Source organism: Micromesistius poutassou (genome assembly GCF_964030765.1).
Source record: "Micromesistius poutassou genome assembly, chromosome: 20".
Classification (NCBI taxonomy): domain Eukaryota; kingdom Metazoa; phylum Chordata; class Actinopteri; order Gadiformes; family Gadidae; genus Micromesistius; species Micromesistius poutassou.
Genome location: NC_140290.1, coordinates 3,375,965 through 3,392,149, shown reverse-complemented (window position 1 = coordinate 3,392,149; position 16,185 = coordinate 3,375,965). Strand labels below are relative to the sequence as shown.

The following is a 16,185-nucleotide window of genomic DNA, read 5'->3' as shown; positions in this document are numbered from 1 at the left end:
TGTGCTTTAATGCAAATCTTTTAATTACATCACACAACCACCTCTTACACAATCAGAAGCACTGCCATTCCCCAATATGGTATCAATATATGTAGTAAAAAATACAATAGGTACAGTACAAAAATCTAGACAACAGGACAGTCACTAGCGACACAATGTTAACACTTTAACACATCTCTTGATACATTTTCACAATGGAAATGTATGCAAATAAGTTGACCTAATGTCAAAATGGCAAACTTATTTTTTGTATTTTTATAGACCGCATAATACAAAAAGCACATGCAAACTACCTCATCTGCCAATAAAACACAGGTGCTTACCTCACGTGAATTAGGTAATAGTATTGTGTTTTAAGCTAATGATCTGTACATTAATTGCGCTTCAGTTAGAGAAAGGATGTGATGAGAACTAGATGAACAAAGCTGTAACTCTGAGGGAAGTAAGAATGGTTTTATACACTAAAACAATATTGAACAAAGAGTTTAGAACACACTAATGGGAGAAAGACATAAATGCCATAAATGTGTGCTTATCAAAGGTGAAAGCTTAATGTAAATGTCATTTTCAGTATATTTTTCAAAGTTCACATGAAGATACCTTCAGGCCGGCTGTTTACTGACATGTACATAGTCATAACATTAACCACATTATACCAGATAGACGTCGTCTATTCTGTATTTTTCATTAACAGTACAGCGCTGCACTTAAAACCAATTAAATATATGATCTTATTATCGGAGTCTGAGAAGGCAACTCAAAAGACACCACACTCAGTTACACATGTCAGGAAACAAACGGCATGTGCTTCCACATACAAAGGAATCAGTTCCTTAGGTCTCCATTTCCTCTACCTCGTCAGTGACGCCCGCTTTTGTGTCAAGTGCAAGGTTGGATTCTGTCTTTTGTTGTGATTGTTGACCTGCGTCACTCCGGTCCAGTTCAGTGCCTTGCCCAGAGGTTCTGGGTCTGGGTCTGGTCCGGGGCCCCGTCTCTATGAGCTTCTCCACTGGATTCACTGGATGACTTTTGGGGATGAGCAGGTTGTGCTTGACCTTACTCAGTTCGGTCATCTTGAAACCGAGGAGCACCTTGGCAGTGGTTCTCTTGAGGCTCTTCAAGCACCTTGTGCGTCTATTCCCAAAATAGGCGCCCAACTCGGATTTGTTGAGGTTCAGCCTTTTGCACAACTCCTCCGACTCGCCTTTGGTGATGTAAGGGTTTACGTTAAAGTATCGGAAAATGAACTGTTTGCGCTCCCAGGGCACTTGGACTTCTAAGACAGTCGGCTCCAACAATAACTTCACGCCTGAGCTTGCAGGCGGTGGGAGCATCCGTGCCGCCATCTTCTCTTCTCTCCGCCTTTTGCACTTTGCGGCCATTTGTTCTCTCTCCCGCTGGTTGGTCTCCACCACCTGCCTCCAGGCCTCCTCCAGCCGCCTCTTGCTGAGCTGCTCTTCACTGGTTTCTGGAGTGTTGACGGCAGGAGCAGGTGTCAGAAGTGCTGGTGGTTTGGCAGGTGTAAACGCTTGCACTTGCTTCATGTGAATCTGTTGGGGGATCTGCAAGAATAACTTTGGCAGCTCATTCTGTGTTGGTACGGGCTGCAGCATGGCCATGCCACCAGCAGGCACCTGATTACCAGCAGGCACCTGATTTCCAGCAGAGATTCTCAGAGGATCTGGCACCCTCTTTGGTGAAGAACGGCAGCGCTGTAAGTGCAGCATCACAGCCTGCTGCGTCAGCTTCCCTGTGTACACTCCATTGCAATATACACACTTGAAGGCCTCAGTCTTAAGTATAGCATGGACAGTCGGTGCCACAAAGTGCTTTTGTTTCAAATGCTGAAGGTGCTTGGCTGGGTTCTGAAACTTTTCATAGCAGAAGGGGCAGCATGCACTGCTGATTTTCACAGAAGCTTGGCAGATGTCTGGATGGGTGCTACTGGGCAGCATTTTCAAAAAGATAAGGTCAAGAGCACTGGTAACCAGGACCAGGTTGATCTCCATGTCTCCCAGGAGGTCCTTCGGTGCTGTGGTGGTAATATCAAAATAAGGGAACATGATTTGCCCGTAGCGGTCCGTGTACACGCGGTACTCCCGTCTCAGCAGGTCACAGTTTGCGGTTGTTTTGGGGTGCTGCTGCTTCAGATGGCTGATGAGCTGTGTGAGCGAGAAGAACAAAGCTGAGCAGTACAAACAATTCAGGCCATGTAAAAGGTGCTGGATGACACCCTGTTCTGAAAGAAGAATCTTGCACATGAGGCATTTCACAGTTTTGTCTGGCATTTTCTTAAGGAAGGGCGCTCTGACAGCCACACTTTCACAGTTTTCCGTGATGGATTTAGTCCTATGGGCGATCTCCATGTGCATCTCATAGACGTTAGAGGGGAAGAGTTCATTGCAATGTGGGCAGGTGATCCACTTCTTAGTTTGCTGAGAGGAGTTGTTAGCTGACACAACTGGCTTGAGAGGACTGTTCATGCTAGGTGGCGCAAACGTGTACGTAGGTAAACCATTGATCCTGTTGCCGGTGGGAATCAGGTGAGTGAGTAGTGACTGAGAAGTCATCATGGTACCCTGGGGGGTCGTTTGGTCTTTGGACTCCTTTTGGGCCACACCCACTGTTCCAGTCAAGTGGCTGTTGGGCAGAAGCATTTGCTTGGCTTGTAGGTTCTGGAGCGACTGCACTTGGGCTGGAGCTAGGGACGGCGGTGCCAGTTGGACAGAGGCTGAAGTCGACCCTTGGAGGGCTACGGAGGTCCCAGGTGGGAGCAGATCTTTAGTTTCAGCACGGGCTAGCTGGACCAGAGCTGACGCTTGGGGAGACAGATAGGACTGGTTGGTTCCAGGCGTGCCCATCAACGTAGTGCCGTTTGCAGACCCATGACCTTGTTGCAAGGCTACCAGTCTCTGTCCATGTTGGCCAATGTTTGAAACAAGTACAGGTCTGTTACTAAGAGTCTGAGTTTTAGGAGCGATGTTTGGGAATGTTAAATACATGCTGTTACCATTAGGCGGTTTGATAGAACTCTTGTTTTCACTGATCAACTTTTGCACCTGTGAGTTGACCCAGGTGTGCGCTGGCTCCGTCAACATGTGATGAAGCATCTGATCCAGAGTTCCCATGTTCGACTTGCATATCTTGCAAATGTAGATCTTCCCATATGGTTGCATTTTGTAGCCGATGAACTGCTGGGCTAAGCTCTCGAGGTGCCGGAGAATGACGTGCTTCTTGATGGCGGTGAGGGAAGAGCTTGGGTACCCACATCTCCGACAGAAATACTTCTCCTTCTGTGACGATTGAGGCCATTCTCTGGTGGCCGTGTTGGACGAGGAGTGGCTGCCAGGGGAGGTGTGGAAGAACCTAACGTGTTTCCTGAGAGCCCTGGCGTGGCCGACGTAGTGGCAGTCGGCGCAGGCCTCCAGGGCACAGGCTGAGTACTCATAGTCGTGGCACCTCGACACATGGCCCTTGAAGGTGAAGAGGTTTCTTGTAGAATACTTGCACAACGCACAGCACAGCATCTGGGAACGATACGGCCACTGAAGAAAGAACATGAAAACAGAATTACTGCCACAATTAAATGACTTCACAAAACAAAATACTAACTGTAGACATGGTGGATTGTCAATTCATATAAAGAAATAAATCCTTTACTGGTCGCTAAAAAAGGTACCGATACTTTTCTGTTCGTGTTTCTTTGTGTGATATTTATATTTATAAAACGGGTGGCTTAAATCAAGCCATCTGATTGGTTCCCAACTGTTGTATATATATCCAACTGTTGTGGTATACGCTCATTATCCCACAGTGAAGGGGGTTGTCCGTCCCTCCGCTGCGCGTCGGGACGGACAACCCCCTTCACTGTTGATGTAGTGAGTTGAGGTTTGTGTTGGATTGGTTGTATGTGTTGTTTTTTTCCTTGCAGATTTGCTTGTGAGTTGGCAGCTAGGTTTGAAGGCAGCAGTGGACCACACACGTTACCACTTCAGCAATGTCCTGTGTCTTTAGTTTAGTTGTCTATGTGGGTGAGTTCACATAGTTTTGTTAAATCCTCCACCTTTCAGGTGAGTGATGAAAGCCACATTTACCTTTTTCTTTGTGTAAGTGTCCTCCTCCGTGAAATCTTCCCATTCCGTGCTCTCAAAGGCCTCTTCATCCTCCAAGTTGTCCTCAGACTTTTCACGGAGATCCTGTTCAATGTGGAGTCAAACACTTTTTTAATGCCATTTTCTCCTGATTTATGCCACACAATCTGTGGAAATGTTATTTCCAAGTTTATTAATAAAATAGAACATTTGGACCTTGAATTTGTTAGGTCAGATCATGCAATCCATTTCTAATTTTTTTAACAGTCGTCAAAAAATAAAAATAGTTAATGACACCAGGTGTGGTTTGATTAGCCGTTACAAGCCGCTTTGGAAATCAGCCCCGTGGGCGTGTCCACCTAGATGTGTGACGGATAGATGAGCAACGTTTGCTACAGACCACTGGATAGGCTGATAGACTGATCTATCAGCACACATCTAGGTGGACACGCCCACTTTCCAAAACAGCTTGTAACAGCTAATCACACTACACCTGGTGGCATGTCATCGCACCTTTAAGTGCACCTTCCAAACATGTAGGTCATTACAGACTGGATGTCTGAATCATTAGGATGAATGAAATAAACAACCTTTCAGAAGGCGCTCTGCTCCTTTGGTTATGACAAGAATAGGCATATGTGGATCACACATAATCCATACAGGATGTATGGTATATTAAAAAACGATTGCAGAGAAATAATTCATAATTTTAATTAAAATGTAATAGAAGCAAGTAGCATGCCACTTTTGAGAGGAAGTGTTTAGCTTGCATATGTACTGCATGGGGAGCCTACCTTGAGTAGCTTCTGGCAGTCCTCCAGGCCCAGTTCACTCAGAATGTTCTTTACTTTCCTCCGTGACTTGCGGATCTTCTCAATATTTTCCACTGGGAGTTGATACATTATTTTTCCGTGGAAGTCAATTAATTTGCCTATTTCATAAATACATAGAACATAAAATGTTTCAGTGGCTTCATAGGGGAGTGAATCAGAAAATGATCAAATTGAGGTACCCTACAAATAATGTATAATACTTATTTTTAGTGAGGCAACTTTACTGTTCTACTGTTACAATGCATATTCATTTCAGAATTGTACATCTATTGTGGATATTGTAATTGGCCCAGTTAATCCTGGTAGCCTGTGTCAATATTGCAACAGGCTAGACATTAATATATAGGCCCATATTAGACAATACCCTGAGGACAAGAAGAACTCCTAACACATTAAAGTCAACCATTCTGGTGGTATACAGTGATGATTAGAGCATAGAGATCAGCAGTAGACTCTACCTGTAAATCAGATGTGGACGGCCGCATTGGCCTAGGCTTGTATCCAGATCCTACTGGACTTCTGATTCAGCCCACGGTGTGAAACGCACTCGAGGCCCGGTCCAGAGAGAGCCACTCTTCAATGGAGTCTGAAGAGGAGTGGGAAAGATAGAGGTTTGTCATTTTGGATGTAGAGGAAGATCTTCTTAGTTGGACCATCTTTGACTTTTTTAGTGGCTTATAATACTGATGAACTTGAACCACCAAGCTGTCATCTCATATACACCTGCAGGTCTCAAGGTTCTAAAGCAAAAAGACTTAAGACTTTGACACACTGTGTTCACCAACAGATAATTATGTCATGTTTGCGGGATAAATATTCCCCCAATAATTTATTAATAATAATGTAAATAAATAAATACACAAAACACCTCACCAACCCCACCACATTAAATCACATTCTAATATGATAATGTTTTACTTGTATATGCATCGTATGTCAACGAATCCACAATGTTTTTTAATGGATGTTTGGGGCGTGTAATAATCCAGTAGTTTCAAGGCTGTACCTGCAGTGCACCTCTCACGAAGTTGAAAGATGTCCACTTGTACATGGAAATAGGATGGCTGTTTAGCGTAAGTTACAAGAGAAGATTTGCACAAATCGAACGCCTGGTAAAAAAAAAAAACTGTACGCTCAACGGGCCGTATATTCATCATCAACAATATGACAAACATAATCTATTCATAAAATAAAGCATGCACCACATCCGCAGTTAATATTAGTTTTCATCTGGATAGTGAACAAAGCATATGTCCTTTGCCTCCGAGTTGTGAAATTAAATGACCTATATTATGACCAGCCATTCGTTCGACGACAACCGGCTTTGTGCACATCACCTGTCTCCAGAGCACATCCATGCACACGTGTTTGGGCTAACGAGTTGTTATTGAATCGAAGCTATTAATATTATCTGATGGTGTTTATGTGTTGGGTGTTAATATATTGTGATGTCTGAAGTAACATCCAGTAACATTATCATGCTATGACAAAATGTATATACCCGCAATCCTAACTTACTGATAACCAAATGCTATGCCAGGTGCTTAAACCAGCCCTTACCCCAGAGGATGGGTAGGTACTGGTCACATTAAACCAGAGGATGGGTAGGTACTGGTTACATTAAACCAGAGGATGGTCAGTACTGGTTACATTAAACCAGAGGATGGTCAGTACTGGTTACATTAAACCAGAGGATGGTCAGTACTGGTCACATTAAACCAGAGGATGGTCAGTACTGGTCACATTAAACCAGAGGATGGTCAGTACTGGTCACATTAAACCAGAGGATGGTCAGTACTGGTTACATTAAACCAGAGGATGGTCAGTACTGGTCACATTAAACCAGAGGATGGTCAGTACTGGTCACATTAAACCAGAGGATGGTCAGTACTGGTCACATTAAACCAGAGGATGGTCAGTACTGGTCACATTAAACCAGAGGATGGTCAGTACTGGTCACATTAAACCAGAGGGTGGTCAGTACTGGTCACATTAAACCAGAGGATGGTCAGTACTGGTCACATTAAACCAGAGGATGGTCAGTACTGGTTACATTAAACCAGAGGATGGTCAGTACTGGTCACATTAAACCAGAGGATGGTCAGTACTGGTCACATTAAACCAGAGGATGGTCAGTACTGGTCACATTAAACCAGAGGATGGTCAGTACTGGTCACATTAAACCAGAGGATGGTCAGTACTGGTCACATTAAACCAGAGGATGGTCAGTACTGGTCACATTAAACCAGAGGATGGTCAGTACTGGTCACATTAAACCAGAGGATGGTCAGTACTGGTCACATTAAACCAGAGGATGGTCAGTACTGGTTACTTTGGGGTTCTTGTGACTCCGCAGCAGAACGCTCCCAGTACCCACACTGGTTTTCAGCCGCCACTCGATATACACACACGGCGACCTGGATAAATGGTGACCAATGGCTTTCTCTAAATGCACCAACTATGAAAGACGTGTGGATGTATAGAATAGTAAGCTTACCAACCTGCGAACGAAAATAAATGTGATTCCGCTTTGGTCGCCTTCCTGTTGAAGAAAAAAATGGCGGTCTAGTTAGGATCTGACGTTTGAGAAGGGATTTGCATATCGCATCCAACCGACCAATGAGATTGAGTCTAAACTCAAAATGTGGAACTTATTTTACATTTACATTTATTTTACAACTCTATAGGAAAATCGTTGTTTGGGTTAAATCACAACGCCAATGTCTCATTAAACGGTTTATTTCAATGTATACACGCCCTGCTGGCGTGTGGTTGTGACTGCAAAATGTCACGTGATATCTCACGGATAGCCAATGAGCTGTCGTAAAAGTGAGCTAAATGGGAGGAGCTAAAGAAAATCTCGTGATCGTGAGATTACGCAGATTTCTTCGGACGGTTTGGTAGCGTTGTTTATGTGAAAATGGCATCTAAAAGTTTTCATTGTAAGAAATGTTCAATTTAATAACGATAAAGCCCCATCATCCACTCATTTTTATGCGTACATTTTTTTCATCTTGACAATTTTGCTATTTCATGCCGTCTCTTGCTACTATAGATTGAAGACAAAAAACACTTTCCGTAAGAAAAAATACTGTTTAAAATTAGGGCGTTTTTATCTTGCTGCTAAATTTATCTGCTAAATTAATAAAGAGAATATTGGTAGACATTTTATCAGTCCTCAAAATTACCAGAATTAAAAGAAATATAAAATTTTAAAGAGGTAAACGAATACACGGTGCAGGTTTAATTATCTTGGGGCTGCACTTGGGGGACTGGAACAAAGCAACAATTTCAGTCAGATGTATTAAATTATTCACTTTTATTACTTTAAGCACAACCTACAATTAAAACACGCTATGGTCCATTAGTGCCTTAGACAACAAGTAACAATACATTACTTGCTTGCAACACACTGGGACAGGATTTTATTAGTTTTCAACTGGAGGTCAGTCAGGTCAACTTTAACAAACAGCTTCAAGAGACTCCAAGTGACATCTCTCAAATAACTTGCTTCAGAGAAGTATTAAGGGTACTGCTGTAATAATTAAGATATGCCTGCCGTGTAATATAGAGGACTACATTATTGGTATTGCGCTTCTGGTCTGTAAAAATCCATCACTGGACAGAAACTTTAACATCATAAGTTCAAGGTTCGTATTTTTCTTCTTTCGTTTGAACATTAAAATGTCTTTAGTGCAATATGGACAACATGGTGTTATTTCGAATGCAGTGGCACATTTGATGATTTTAATGGCTTAAAAGTTAACCTTAAATGTACTTTTGACAAAGGGGCTCTTGGTAGTATACTCTATATACTCTCTAGTGTGGCTTGCTGTATTCAAGTTAAGATCACAGTTGAACAACTCTCCCCACTCCCCAACAATAGAAATTGCACACCAACTATGAAGCATTAGAAATACATAAATATATAAACGGGCAAATACTGTTTTGATGGGTCACAGCATGTTAACAGATACATAAAGTTACTTCGATGAGCCCCGACAGTGTTTTTTAGAGCAATAAATTAAATAAAAGTGAATCACAATTTAGATTAAAATATCACAATGTTATGCCTTTAAAACTATGCTAGTTGGGGTCCTACACATAGAATTCAGAATTATATATCTTTTTTGATATTTTTCAAAAATCATGTTACAAAATCTATGTGTTGAACAAAGTGATTTACACGACAGGTTATACGGAAAGATTTAAAAATCAATAGTACATTTATGTAAACGTTTTTAAATTACGGAAATAAACCCCTCCCAAAATGGCAGGGGTTCCATCGCCACAGAGTCGTCCATTTTGTTGCATAATGGTTTTCTGGCAGATTGTTGAACTGTCGAGAGAGACGTGTAAGGGAGGGGAGTGTGGGGGGGTTGAAATAAGGACATAATTGTCCGAGGAGAATCCAGGAGTACTGAGGTAGGAATTTACCACACTTTTCCTGTTTTCAATATTTAAAAATATTAAATAAAAAAAGCCTTGATTTGCTGGTAAAACAAAAATAATCTATTTTCCAAGACGGATGGAATGTTGACCAAATTGAGCTCTCCCCGCTGTCAGACCCTGTCCCCGTGGGACAGCACAAAGGGTTGATGATTCAGAGGGACGGAGGAGTGAACACCGCACTGTGGTTGATCAGGGAGAAGTTCTTCATTGTGCTGTCTAGTGCCACACCAGCCTCCTGCAGGCCGTACCTACAGTAAACAACATGGCATACAGGTAAACAATATGACATACAGGTAAACAACATGGCATACAGGTAAACAACATGGCATACAGGTAAACAATATGACATACAGGTAAACAACATGGCATACAGGTAAACAACATGGCATACAGGTAAACAACATGACATACAGGTAAACAACATGGCATACAGGTAAACAACATGGCATACAGGTAAACAATAGAGATGCTCCGATCACCAAAATCATGATCTGCCGACTGCCGATCACAGAATGGCAGGGGAATGGGAATCTTCCATATCTTTTATCTATAATCTGGATAGGCGGCAAGCACCAGTTTCTCTTCCAATATATTCTTTATTTTTTCTAAACATGCCTCTAAATGCGTTCACAAAAGCCGCGGCAGAATGTGTCCCATACTGTTCTATATACGGTACTGCAATGTGCCACATACTGTTGTCTGGGTAAAGCGTGCGAGTTATCTAAGTTCTCAGTAAACGACACTGAACGTAAAACTGCCTCCTTTGCCAACTTTACAGCGACCCCATGAAATCCTGGTAGTGTAGCACAATGTTGTAGACGGGAGAACTCATGCTGCCACTGGCAAGTTCCACTCTGATATGTGCGTGCCGCATGCAGGGAAAAAAAAGATTGCGCGAGTCATTTTACGTCACGTGATCAGCTTTTTAGAACGGCGCCTTGGGTTCTCCGATCAAGCTATTTTTAGCCAATATTTGCCGATCCTGAACAAACATTAAACTCCTATTTGCCTTTCTCCAACTCTTTGAGACCCTTAACCCAAATCTTGGTTAATTTTATCGACTGAATGTTTACTACAGGAGAAAGGAATAATCATTTGACTCATCCCGATGCTCTACACCCTGAGCGGCTAAAGAATGTGGTCAGGATAAAACCTGACTATTAACTATAACTATAACTGCTTATTGCTTACCAGTAACAAACCAGTAACAACTTAACCAGTAACAAACTGCTTCTTGCTTACCAGTCTGCGGTGTACATAGCGTAGTAGACCGGCATCTGGGGCTCGCCGGCCAGGCAGGTGAGCTCCTCCAGGCCGTTGGCTCCCATGTTGGGGAAGAGCAGCCAGTCCCCAAGACTGAGCTCAGGCAGCAGACAGCGCTCCACCACCTGGTCCAGCTGGTCCAGGGACGGGCCCCACAGGCTGCTGGGGTACACCAGCTCCTCGCTGCAGAGCGCATGCTGCCCAGGGCGGAGACACAACGGAACAACGCTCAACGTGAGCATCCATCCGTTTACCATCGCTATTACAAACATTGAAATGTGTTCATTTGGGTTTTCTTCATTAAAATCATCGGGAACATAAGCATCATTGCTGACTTTTTCTTTCCAGTCTCCCACTGGCCATGGCCTTGGTGCAGTAACAAATGTTTACAGAGGGGGCGCTGTCTCAGCCAGTGCATGTGTAGTTATCTATTTTTTTAGTTTGCCACAAAAGGTCTTATAGTATAGATAGGCTGGTCGACACAATCCCTGTCGCCCCAACCATTCAGCTGTATATAATTCCAGCTCCATATCAATGCTTAGACTACAAAGCCTTTCCTTCCACTCTGTTGGGACTATCGGAGGTCACCTGTGCCCCACTGACCTTGTGTACAGACGGGGCAGGGATAGTATTTCCTAGCAGCTTGCGGCGGAACGAGCCGTACACGCCCTCGTTGATGTAGTACTGGAACTCGGTGTCTGTGGCACTCAGCTCCCCTGTGGGCACAACACAGCGGACATTCTGTTGGGCTGTTCTGAAGAAGTTGGCAAATGTTGAAGGTTGGCGGCTTTTCCGCAGATTAGCTACGGACTTCAAGTCCAAATGAAGAAAAATTAACCACCAGTTCCATGGTGGTAATTTTTCAAACATTTCGCAAAATAATTCTACAGGAACCATAAAAGAAGGAAGCAGTGAAAAAAGACATAACGACTTACCCTGGGCCAGACTGCCCCACTGTTGGTTCAGGACCTTCTTGCCAATCACGTTGACGGCCAAACTGAAAACAGAGGCCACGTAGAAGGTGCCTGGCTGAGCCAACACCTGCACCCCAGACAATGGAGGGAAATAGGCATCCAACAGTGGACTGACCGCACACTCAACCTGCAGACCAAAACACACAGAGACTTAGAGGAAGCCTTCACAACATTCCTCTGCAAAATGACTTGACTGGCAACTTGCACATGGATGGCATGTGGCTCAGGAGGTAGAGCGGGTTGGCTGGTAACCGGAAGGTTGCCGGTGTCAAGGTGTGTCAAGGTGTCCCTGAGCAATACACCTCACCCTGACTGCTCCTGACGAGCTGGCTGTCGCCTTGTGTGATGACACCGTCGTGAGTGTGTGGATGAATGGGTGAATGTTAGGCTATATTGTAAAGTGCTTTGAGTGGCCACTGGTTGGAGAAGCGCTTTATGAATGCAGTCCATTTAACTTTACTGTACTGATTTACATCGGTCACACATAGTCAATGTTTGGTCCAGTCATTTAAAAATGAGAGGGGATGGGCAGACATTTTTGTACATTATGAATGTGAGGGCTAATGTTTACCTGCTGGAGTTGAAAGTCTGAACCTGTGATTCCACCACCGATGTCCAAGATGTTCATGCTGAAGCCGAGCTCGGCCTGAAGACGCAAAATCAAAACTTTAATCAACAAAATGTTTTTCCTAAGGTTCCATGTCTAACAGTAACATAAAAAAAGCACACATTCAACCCTTAGCTTAAAAGAGTTTCCTGAATGCCTGGAACACCCCATCAACAGAACCAGTTATTCGCACTCACCCCCATGTCAAAGACGCAGCGGGCATCCGAGAGGGCATGGTGGTAGGCCTGCTGCAGGTCCAGGCAGGAAGGGGGGATGTGAAAGGTCACCCCAACGACATCTACCCCCAGCTCCCGGGCCGACTCCAGGAGGTACCGGCAGCTCTTCAGGGAGCAGCCGAACGCCACGCTGGTCTCGGCCGCATGGGCCTCGGTGGTGAGCTGCAGCAACAACCTGGGAGAGGACGAACACGCTCAGGGTGACACAGCCATTAAAACATTAACGTCCGTCTGGAGAACTCAGTAACTGGTTAACTCAGTGAACGTGTTGGAACACAAGGAGTTCCATAACTACTGCCATGTCCTTCCAAGAGCATTGACTGTTTATGCCAAAGTCAAATATAATCCGATGTCAGCATGACAGAACCTTGAACAATCCGCGGGCCGTTATCATTGGTTCAGATTTCATTGTGAACAAGTAGCATTGAAACTTAATAAGCCCAACACGTTGAAACCGTACATATTTAAGATAAGAAATAGCAGCTGTGATATTATGAAACTATTCCATTTCCACCTACTTTGCGTTGCTGTGTGCCCGGGCGATCTTGCAGAGCTCCGCCTGGTTGTCACAGACAAGGTGGCACACGTTGTTCTTTGCGGCATACTTGATGTGGGCCAGCTGCTTGCAGACCCCAGAGAGGATGATGTGCTCTGGGGGGACGCCTTGCTCCAGCACCAGGCTGAGCTCAGCCTAACAGAGAACAGTGATTAGGTCCCAATCTGGGAGCCTTTCAGCAATATGCTAAACAAAGTACTGTTACATTATTTAGGTCTTATTAAGACCTTAATATTAAGTTGAGGCCTTATTAAGACCCAATTAAGAGGTCAAAGCTACACGTTTTCTAAGAAAACTACAAGTCTGACAGAGATTGCGGGTAGTGTTGCCAGATTGGGCCAGATTTCCCACCCAATCTGGCAACACTGCTTGCGGGTGATGTATACACCTTTTACATAACTTGACAGCTTGCAAAGGGGTATGAGATCGCCGGTAACCAACATGAGTGATGGCTCACGTAGCGCTAATCACAAACAAAAAGCCTTCTATCCCCCCATGAGACTGGTGTTGTTGTTGTTTTAATATTTAATATTCTTATCCAACACTGGATTGGACAGTCACATAGCAGCGGTGCAACCACCAGCGCAGTGGATGAGAGACCCACCTTGTTGGTGCAGACGAAGCCAAGGCCCAGGGAGGCCAGCACCTCGATGATGGCCGGGCTGCTGTTGCACTTGACAGGGTAGTAGGGTTGGAGGTTTGGTGCCAGGACCTGCCAGCGCACATGCTGCCGCATCAGGGCCCCCAGGTCGCCCACCACGAAGGCACTCCTCTCCACCTGGGCACACGGTCGGGGAAGATTAGAGAACAGAGACGACAGCAAGCAACCTCTCGCTGGAGCATTTACATTTAGGATGTTATTAGGATTTAGGATTTTTCTGACACTTTTATCCAAAGCGACTTACAACCATTAATTCACACGTTCACACACCAAGGGCGGAGTGGACCACGCAGGGTGACAGCCAGCTCACCGGGAGCAGTCAGGGTGAGACGTCTTTCTCAGGGACACCTCAACACTCAAACTAGCACCCTTCAGGTTAACCTTCAGGTTACCAGTCAACCCGCTCTACCTCCTGAGCTCAACATGGTTGGGGAACCTCAAGTTAGAGAACAGAGACGATCGCGAGCCACTTCTCGCTGGAGCACAACCAGCTGGTTTACATAGACCGGTAGTAAAGTAGTACTGTTGGTTTAGGATTATGGTCCTTACACATGTGAAATCCTATTAGATTCAACGGAGGAAGATAATTGCTCAAGAGGATTGGTGTGTGGCTCTAGTTACATCGACTGACTTGATAGTATAAGCAGTGCTATTTTAAATATAACCTTTAAGTAAACTTTTACCAGTTAAGACAAAACTGACAAGTTTCTTTAGGTTTTCTTCTCGGAACGCCAAACTGACCAGAGCGTGTTCGGAGATGTAGCCATCGATGACGTCGTCGATGGTCACGCCGTCCTCCAGGAGCTCGATGACGTGGCACGGCTCCTCACAAAGTCCTTTCATCTTAACCGTTTTCCGCTTAGCTGACAATCATAAAGAAGAGTGAGGCGAGTAGAGACGACTGAGCCAAGGGGGGCCTGCCGGTATGCAACGAACTGCAGAGAGAGAGGGGAGACGAGAACACGCACTTAACAATTAAACCTTCAAATCAGCTTAGTATGTTATTGTAATCAACTAAATGAATTGGACAATTAACCTAAGTATTAAGTCTTATCAAGACCTGATTAAGAGGTCTTAATGACTTATCAATCAGCTGTTCAGAAAAGCTACACGTTTTCTGAGAACAAACAATAACAGTCTGACAGTCTTGCAGGCAGTGTTGCCAGATTGGGTCAGATTTCCCGCCTAATCCGGCAACACTGCTTCCGGGAGATGTATACACCTTTTACATAACTTGACAATTTGGAAAGGGGTGCAGTTAGCATTAGAAAATGGACTTACATGGACAAGTCAGGAGAGGACTTGTCCCACTATCAGCTCGGGTCCCAAGGCGGCTCAGCGTTGAAGTCAAAGTGCTCCCGGTAGAGAGCCGCCCCCAGCCCTTGTGGGTAGCGGTGGTACACCTGTGCAGAGACAGGGGAGCCCTGCACCCCAGACAGACACATCAGTATCGAAGGCATATCAAAAGAGAAACGTCAATACTTTGATAACGATTCTTATTCATGGCATTACAAACACACTATATACAGTTCCGTTCAGTTCTCGGTCTTCTGCTATAGGGTTAGGGTTAGGTTATAGGGTCTATGTCCCCGTGTCCGTGTGGGTTTGTGGAACTGACCTGAGATTACATTCACTGTCCATTTGCTCCAGATATGTATGGGTGTGTGATCGATAAGTGACGTTATGTGAATAGGTTTTGGTCCAAGCTTAACTTTCGATAAGTCCTCAGTGAACCATAATAACTAATAGCTTATATTGATGTTGAAGGATTTTAAGACTTTTACAAATGTCATGAATTACCAGTTACAAATAACTCATTTGGTGGCGATATAAAACCCATGGTGTTGTTGGTGGAAGATGACAGGCTGAAGATGACAGGGTCCACACTAGCCTGAGAACTCCTCTAGCTCACTTTATTATCTAAATACTATTTAATAACCGATCACATCACGTAACCAATAATATTGACTCGAGTGGAATAAAAAGTGGTTCAAAACAACGACGTCCCTCCGTGCCCAAATAAGGCCTGCCACAATGTATCGTGGCCACAATGTATCGGCCTGTCAGAGGATAACCCGCCATGTTTCACCGCCACACGCCACCGTCCATCGAGATAAGGCGTACTTACGTGAGATAACGGCCACAATGATTTGGAAAATCGTCTTCTCTTTTTCGGCGGAATTTTTAAACGGTAGTGGGGGCCACAATAAAAGAAAGAAAAAGGCCTAATTTTGCCATATGGTTCGACGGGGGGCGAGCGGTCGTCGGGCGGTGTGCTTCTCTCTGGCTAGTGGGCGGAGACTACGGGGAGAAGCTAGGGGGAAGTGGGCGTGTTCACCGGGTCGGAGGCGGGACATCCTCGCCGAGTACAGCCAATGAAGCTCGGGAAAGTGGGCGTGTTCACCGAGTCGGAGGAGGGACATCCTTTCCAAGTCCAGCCAATTGCGTTCATAGTCTCTGAGCAAACACCAAATATGCATTTCCGATTGACACATGGACTATGACTCGATTA

The 16,185-nt window shown here is 44.6% G+C and overlaps 2 protein-coding genes across 2 annotated transcripts; both read right to left on the bottom strand.

Annotated features, from left to right (window-relative positions):
* Nucleotides 1-49: 49 nt before the first annotated feature.
* Nucleotides 50-7,532, bottom strand: adnp2b (ADNP homeobox 2b). Its single transcript, XM_084484446.1, has 5 exons — nt 7,426-7,532; nt 5,383-5,510; nt 4,886-5,022; nt 4,095-4,196; nt 50-3,545 (listed from the first exon to the last, which is right to left on the bottom strand). The coding sequence occupies exons 3-5, from the start codon at nt 4,991-4,993 to the stop codon at nt 834-836; spliced, it is 2,922 nt and encodes a 973-aa protein (XP_084340572.1). The 5' UTR covers nt 4,994-5,022; nt 5,383-5,510; nt 7,426-7,532; the 3' UTR covers nt 50-833.
* A 694-nt stretch (nt 7,533-8,226) lies between these two features.
* Nucleotides 8,227-15,972, bottom strand: azin1b (antizyme inhibitor 1b). The gene is made up of 11 exons (XM_084485097.1): nt 15,802-15,972; nt 14,955-15,097; nt 14,415-14,608; nt 13,617-13,790; nt 12,975-13,147; nt 12,418-12,631; nt 12,185-12,259; nt 11,575-11,740; nt 11,243-11,355; nt 10,619-10,836; nt 8,227-9,624 (listed from the first exon to the last, which is right to left on the bottom strand). Exons 3-11 carry the CDS (start codon nt 14,514-14,516, stop codon nt 9,528-9,530), a joined length of 1,332 nt encoding a protein of 443 aa, XP_084341223.1. The 5' UTR covers nt 14,517-14,608; nt 14,955-15,097; nt 15,802-15,972; the 3' UTR covers nt 8,227-9,527.
* Nucleotides 15,973-16,185: the final 213 nt, after the last annotated feature.

Coding starts and splice junctions, on each gene's coding strand:
- azin1b (XM_084485097.1), bottom strand. CDS start 14,516: ATGAAAGGACTTTGTGAGGAGCCGTGCCACGTCATCGAGCTCCTGGAG. Junction 12,260..12,417: donor GCTGCGTCTTTGACATGGGG/GTGAGTGCGAAT, acceptor TTGCGTCTTCAG/GCCGAGCTCGGCTTCAGCAT. Junction 11,741..12,184: donor CAGACTTTCAACTCCAGCAG/GTAAACATTAGC, acceptor TTTGGTCTGCAG/GTTGAGTGTGCGGTCAGTCC.
- adnp2b (XM_084484446.1), bottom strand. CDS start 4,993: ATGTATCAACTCCCAGTGGAAAATATTGAGAAGATCCGCAAGTCACGG. Junction 4,197..4,885: donor ACTGCCAGAAGCTACTCAAG/GTAGGCTCCCCA, acceptor CACATTGAACAG/GATCTCCGTGAAAAGTCTGA. Junction 3,546..4,094: donor ACACTTACACAAAGAAAAAG/GTAAATGTGGCT, acceptor TTCTTTCTTCAG/TGGCCGTATCGTTCCCAGAT.